At 75.2% G+C, this 6,421-nt stretch overlaps 1 protein-coding gene across 4 annotated transcripts; it reads left to right on the top strand.

The window, feature by feature from the left end:
- The first annotated feature begins 1,989 nt into the window (after positions 1-1,989).
- PRRT3 (proline rich transmembrane protein 3) lies at positions 1,990-6,391 on the top strand. 4 transcript variants are annotated; one of them, XM_083796158.1, is made up of 3 exons: positions 1,990-2,133; positions 2,869-4,195; positions 4,455-6,391. In XM_083796158.1, exons 2-3 carry the CDS (start codon positions 2,884-2,886, stop codon positions 6,191-6,193), a joined length of 3,051 nt encoding a protein of 1,016 aa, XP_083652284.1. In that variant the 5' UTR covers positions 1,990-2,133; positions 2,869-2,883; the 3' UTR covers positions 6,194-6,391. The 4 variants fall into 4 exon arrangements, with proteins under 4 accessions (XP_083652284.1, XP_083652285.1, XP_083652283.1 ...); XM_083796159.1 differs by lacking the exon at positions 1,990-2,133 and adding an exon at positions 2,215-2,436; XM_083796157.1 differs by lacking the exon at positions 1,990-2,133 and having other exon boundaries at positions 2,447-3,973; positions 4,052-4,195.
- Positions 6,392-6,421: the final 30 nt, after the last annotated feature.

Below are 6,421 nucleotides of genomic sequence, written 5' to 3'. Positions count from 1 at the left end.
GCAGGGGGGCTGCTGAGGCCGTCCTGCGGCCGACAGCTGCAAGCAGCAGCAGGCGTCCGGCACCGTCTGCGTCCCTTCCCTTTGCATTTCCCTTCTGCAGCTGCCTTCCCTGCACTGCAGCAGCTTTGCGGGGCACAACCCGCTGCTAGGGGTTTGAGGATCTGTCTGCGTTTTGGGGAAGCACCGGTGTCGGTGTCTGCGGGGCTGGAGCAGGCTGGAGGTCCGTGCTGCAGGCTGCCAGCCTGGCAGCGCATCGCTGAGCTTGGAGGGACCTCTGGAGGTCTCTGCTGCAAGCCCCCGCGCCCAGCCGGCACCCTGAGGAAATGCTGGGGTGCAACGTGGGGGGGGCTGGTGTAGGGGACCCCCGGCCTCCCACCCGATGGCTCGTGGCGGGGTTTTGTAGAAAGGGGCTGCAGCCGGGTGTAGTGAGGAGCAGCAGGACGCGGTGCTCCCCCCGCACCGGCCACCTTGGGGGGGACGTGGGGCAAGGCCCCGGGGAGCAGCGGGTCCCACCTGGCCCCACAGCCCGGCCCCACGCTGGTTCCCATTCAGGGTCTCCTCCAGGGGTTTTGCTGCCAGCGTTTATCCCAATAAGGCCGCGCCGCACCGCAACTCCCCGGCTGGCTCCGACAGACAAAAATGGAAGTGTGTGCACGGCTCTGCGCGGGGGCACGAGCCACCGCCTGCCTCGCATTCACTGCCGGCACGGCGCTTCCCACCCCTCGGCGAGGATTTCCAGGGCGTGTGGCCACCGAGTTCAGTCTCCAGCTCCTGGACCCAGCCGTGCTGCCCCTCACACAGGGCTTTTGCTGTTACGGGGCAGCTGGCATGTGTATTTGGGGGTCTCGTCCCAGCCCTCGCTGAAGCGCCCCTTGCTCAGTAGCCATGAGGACGCGAACTGGGGCTCCGTGCTGCTGGGGGCAGGCAGAAGGGGCTGCTTTCTCCCGATACACCCCGCGTTTTCATCCTGCTTACTTGGGGGACAGCCCCGGAGAAGGGCTGCCCAAAAGCGGGGAAAAGCCGGTGACGCCCAGGTGGCGCGGGACATAAAGAGGGCAGGCGGTGTCCCTCGCTCTGCTCCCTCGGCCGTGCAGGCGGAGAGGCAGCTGCTGCGGTGCGGCAATGGCTCCCGTCGGCCCACCTGCACTGAGTCACTTGGCAGAGGAGGAAACCGCTGACGGCACAGGGGGACGGGGATGTGGTTGCTTTCCCCGCGCTGCAGTGGCTGAGATATGTGGGGCACAGCTGGCCCCGCCGCCACGGCCCACACCTGGCCCCACGGCCACCCCGTCTGTAGGGTGAGGCCGGCCACCCCCGGGGCCCTGCTGCTGCCCGGCTCCCCCCGTGCGGCCTCCCCAGCACTAATCCCCGGATTAGCCACCCGCCCTGCTGCCTTTGTGGGGCCAGGCATGCCGGCATTGCCCAAATTCCCCAGCCCTGCGCTCAGCGGGCTGCTGCAGCCCCGGTGCTGCAGGGAGGGGGATGAGGGCCCCAAAATGCCCCGTGCACCCATGGCAAGCCCAGCACGAGCGCGGTGCCCCTGGTTGGGCTGCGGCAGGGACTGGGGCTGGGGGCACATGGGCACGGGTGTGCACTGGGGGACCTGGGGTGCGCTGCGTCCCCGCGGTGCCGGGCTTGCCGAGGGCACATCGCGGTGTGGCGCAGAGCCCTGAGCCGCTGCCACTTCGCCGCGCTGCGGCCGTGCCAAGGTGCTGGCCGAGGCCCTGGCAGGGCCCGCAGCTCTCCAATTAGCTAATTAGCTAATCACCCGCCTTGGCAGGGCCCCTCAGCAGGTGAGGGGCAGGGTGTGTCAGCGCCACCCGCGCGCCTTTTGGGGTCACGGTGCCCACAGCCTGGCCCCACGGTGCTGGGGACCCGGGCGCCCTAAGGAGGCGATGCTCCAGGGGGACCTCCCCGGGACTCGTGCCCCCTCGCCGTGCCAAGCCGTGCCGAGCCGTGCCGAGCCGTGCCGTGCCGCCCCGCGCCGCCGCGCCGCCGCCCCTCCCGGTGCCGGGCGGGCTCCCGGCGCGGGTGCCCGCGGCTCGGAGCGGCGCGTGACCGGCCGCCGCCGCCGCCCGCTCCGCCGCAGAGCCCGGCCCGCACCGGCACCGGCACCGGCACCGGCACCGGCAGGTCAGCGGGGGGGCTGCGGCGGGCCGCTGCCGGTACCGGCACCGGGGCCTCCCGGGCTGCGGCGGGCGGCGGGAGGGGGCTGACCCGCACCGCGGCCCGGGAACCGGGCACCGAGCACCGAGCACCGGGCAGCGGGGCCGGCCCGGCGCGCTCCGGATTCCCCGGGATGCGGCGGCCGCGCCGGTGCCGGTTTGGTCCCGCCCCGCCGCACCGGGCGGCCCCGGGCCGGGCTGAGCCGTGTGGCGGGGGCGCGCCGGGCCGGGCCGGGCATCCCCGGAGGGAGGCAGCCGGGGACGCGCCAAGGTGAACGGAGCGCGCCCGAGCGGGGCCGCCGGCACCGGGCACACCGGGCGCACCGGGCGCACCGGGCACAGGGCCACCGGGGATGCTGGGGGCGGGCGGCGCAAGCACCGAGGACCGCCCGCAGCGGGGACGCTGGGAACGGGAAGATGGGGAATGGGGGTCACCGGGGATGGGGCCTGCTGGGCAGGGGGCAGCTGGGAACAGGGCCCCGGGAATGGTGGGGGGGGTCCAGCCCCATCCCCAGGCAGCGGGGTCGCCGTGGGGCCCAGGCTCTGCTGGGCACGGGGGGGGGGCTGCGTGTGGGTCCCCCCCATCGTGCCGGGTGCGGTGCTGCACGCGCCGTGGTGCTGGGTGCCTGCACCTGGGCCCGGCACCGGTGGCCTCTCGCCGTCCGCCACGGGTCCCAGCTCACCGAGCCCCCTGTTCCCCCAGGGTGAAGGGCTCACCATGGCTGCAGCGTGGCTCGTCACCTGGGGGCTGCTCCTGGCCACCGGGGTCCCCGCCGGGGCCCGGGAGACGCTGTCGGTGGAGCTGCCGTCGGACGGGACCCCCCCACGGGGCAGGGTCCCCCTGCATGCCCTGTCCTGGGCACACCAGCAGCCGGTCCCGTCCCCTGCCTGGGACGCCTCGGGGGAGCTGAGCGGTGCCGGGGCCCCCGACAGCGAGCACTGGGGGGGCAGCAGCCCCGTGCGCTGGTCCCCGCTGCCGGGGGCTGTCACCGGGGCACCGCGGGGGACAGGGATGAGCCTGGCAGGCAGCGCAGCCCCGGCCGTGGTGGAGGAGCCCTTCATCGCCTGGCAAGGAGGGGAGGCCGAAGGCCAGGACAGCCCCTGGGGGGGGACACGGCTGCCCCATGGCTCTGCACCGGTGACACCGGCCCCCAAGGTGCCCATGGACACGGGGCCAGGCTCCCCGGGGCCACCCTGGGCCGGGCAGGGAACGTCCCCATCCGGGCACAGTGCCACCATGGCAGCCAGGACCCCTGGCCCCCGACCGACCGTGTCCACCATCGCCCTGACCCCCGAGCCGTCAGGGGGGACCAGGACGGGGACAGCGGAGGCGCACACACGGGGACAGCCAGCGGCCCCGGGCCCCGCTGGGGAAGTGCAGGAGCTGCGGGGCCCCCCCAGCACTGCCCCTGTCCCCCAGCCCGTGGGCACGGGGCCAGCACAGGGTCCCCACACCAGCCCTGGCTCCGTGCAGCCGACGGGCAGGCGAGGGGATGCAGGGAGCCCCCCCAGCCCCTCCCCGGCTCTGCCCAGCTCTGTCCCACTGCTGCTGGCGGAGCCGGGGGGCCGGGGGGCCCCGTCCTGGGGGCTGGTGCCTGACGTGGCCCAGGAGGGCAGGGCTGAGACGTGGACCTGGGCGCTGCCTGCCCACCAGAGGAGCACACGCAGGGCCCCGCTCAGCAACGCCACCGCGTCCGCCAGGCCAACGGGGCTGCAGGGACCCCAGCCCACCCCGGGGGCTGCCCTCGGCACCAGCCCCACACCGCTGCCCGTCTCCAGCACGGCCCCCCCGGGCACTCCCTATGCAGGTAGGAGCTGGCACAACGCGGGGACCCCCCCTGTGGTGACCGAGCCCCCGCGGGTGCCAGCTCTCCCCTCCCTCGCAGGGCTGCTCCCCGAGCAGGACGTGGGCTCCCCGCAGCGGGTCCGGGGCGCCGTGGGTCCCGGGAGCATCCCAAATGCCACCGTGCCTGCCCCACAGCCGACAACCCATCCCGTGGCAGGGACACCCCCCGGGACCAGGCGCTCAGGTGAGGCGGGGATGCGGGTGAGCCCTGTCCCAGCCTGGGGCTGGGGTTTGGGGGGGCCAGCAGCTATCTTGGGCCACCCGGCTGGGACGCGGTGCCACCTTCAATCAGGATTGTGCCCGGCGATGGCCCTAATCTACTGCCCGCAGGGATTAATGCTGAGAGCTGGCAGGGCTGGGGCTTCCCTGGGGGGTCAGGGACGTGACCATGGCCCACGTGTGAGGAGCACCCCGCTGACAAACCGCCTCCTCCCCTCCCGCAGACACCTTGGGGACGCAGCCCCCCGCCGCCAGCACCACCGCGTCCCCCTCGGCCACGTGGCGGCGGGGAGTGGTCTGGGTGACGACGCAGCGCGCCCCGTGGCGTCCCCCGGCACCGGAGCCGGAGCCAGAACCGGAGCCCAGCCACCCGTCACCGGGCGCCAGCGCCTGCCCGGGGTCCTTGTGCGCCGACGGGGGCTCCAACACGACGGCGCTGAGCTGGGCCGAGCTGCGCCGCCCGCTGCGCCTGGCCTGGGCCGCCCACGCCTACGCGGTGGCCGCGCTCTGCCTGCTGCTGGGGCTGGGCTGCCTGGCGGGGCTGGGGGCGGCCGCGGCGCTGCGCCCACCCCACCTGCCCCTGCTGCTGGGCGCCCAGGGGCTGCTGCTGGCCGCCAGCCTCCTGCGGGCCACCCTGCTGCTGGCGGACCCCTACGGGGCGCGAGGCCGCCTGCCGCCCCGCGCCCTGCTGCTGCTCTGCACGGCCCCCTTCCCGCTGCTGCTGGCGGCCTTCGCCCTGCTGCTGCGCCGCCTGCAGCGCCTGGCACAGCTCCGGCTGCTGCCCAGCCCCCTGGGGGGGCTGCCAGCGCTGGGGGCCGCGGCCGCCCTGCAGAGCGGGGCGCCGGCTGCCGCCGACCTGCTGTGGCCGCGCTTGGGCCTGGCCGCCGGGCTGGCGCTGCACGGGCTGGGCTGCGCGGCCGGGGCGCTGCTGCTGCTGCTGGGGGGGTTACGGGGGGGCTGGCGGGCGCTGCGGGCCCCCCGCCGCGAGGGGCCGGGGTTACGGCGAGGGGCGCGGGCGCTGCTGGCGGCGGGGGCGCTGGGGCTGCCCTGCTGCGGGCTGCAGGTGTACAGCGCCCTGTGGCTGCGCGGCGGCCTGGGGCCCCCCGGGCGCTGCGGCTGGCCCTGCTGGGCGGCGCAGTGCTGGATGCGGGCCGGGGAGCTGGGCGCCGGGTTGGCCTTGCTGGCAGGCGCCACCGAGCCCCTGTGGGGCGGCCGGCACGGCGACGCCGCCGGGCACTCGTGCTGGGCCAAGGCGGTGCGGTATTTCTGCGCCGGGCGCAAGGCCCAGGCCCCCGAGTACCCCAACAACTGCTACGACCGCGCCGAGCGGGCGCCCACCGGCGACATCTCCAAGAGCCTCATCCGCAACCCGGCCGAGCAGCTGCCGCTGCGGGCGCTGAAGGACAGCAACGAGGCCCGGGCGGCCACGGCGGGGGGGGCAACGGGGCTCAGCCCCAAGTGCCCCAACGCGGCGGTGGCCGCCCGCGAGCGGGGTTCCTCGGCCTCCCTGGGGGACCTGGCCTTCCGCCCGCCGTCGCCCATCGACCTCCGGCGCAGCATCGACCAGGCGCTGTGCCGCCGGCACCTCCTGCGCGAGGGGCTCTTCGGGCGGCCTCGGCGCGGCTCCGGCGCCTCGCTGCACGCCGCCGCAGAGCCCCCCGGGCTGGCCCGCTGCACCTCGCTGACCGAGCTGCCGGGGCCTCACGGGGAGTCCGTGGCCTCCGCCAGCTCGCTGGAGAGCTCCTCGCTGAAGATCAGCTGGAACCCCTGGCGCCACGGGCTGTCCTCGCCCGACAGCCTGCCCCTGGAGGAGGCACCCAGCCGGGCCCAGCTGCTGGCCCACCAGGAGCCCCCCGCTCTCCCCCAGCCCCCCGACTCGGAGCGCGAGGCCCGGCGCAGTTTCCTGGCGCTCAGCAAGCAGGTGGACGCCCGCAGCCTCTCCAGCGACACCATCGAGCTCTGAGATGCTGCTCTGGGAGGGGGCGCGGGGCCGGGCAGAGCCGTGTCCTGTCCTCCCCCCCCGCCCCACAGCCCACACCGGGGGCCCAGCGGGATGAGCCCCGCGTGGGCCCGATCCCGCACCCGGTGGGAAGCGGGAGCTGTCCTCGGCTGGCTCCGTTTGTGCCAAAACAGAGAAATAAAGTTTATGTCCCGAGCAGGCGGCCCCCCCGCCCCGTTGCCTTCTCCGCTT

The sequence above is a fragment of the Anser anser genome (genome assembly GCF_964211835.1).
Source record: "Anser anser genome assembly, chromosome: 12".
Lineage (NCBI taxonomy): Eukaryota > Metazoa > Chordata > Aves > Anseriformes > Anatidae > Anser > Anser anser.
The sequence above is the reverse complement of the archived record's forward strand: the minus strand, read 5'-3'. Positions and strand labels throughout refer to the sequence as shown.

Excerpts from the sequence above, each read along its gene's own strand:
- PRRT3 (XM_083796156.1), top strand. The coding sequence starts at position 2,590 with ATGGGGGTCACCGGGGATGGGGCCTGCTGGGCAGGGGGCAGCTGGGAA. Across the intron at positions 4,196-4,454 it reads CCCCGGGACCAGGCGCTCAG|ACACCTTGGGGACGCAGCCC; the intron begins GTGAGGCGGGGA and ends CCCCTCCCGCAG.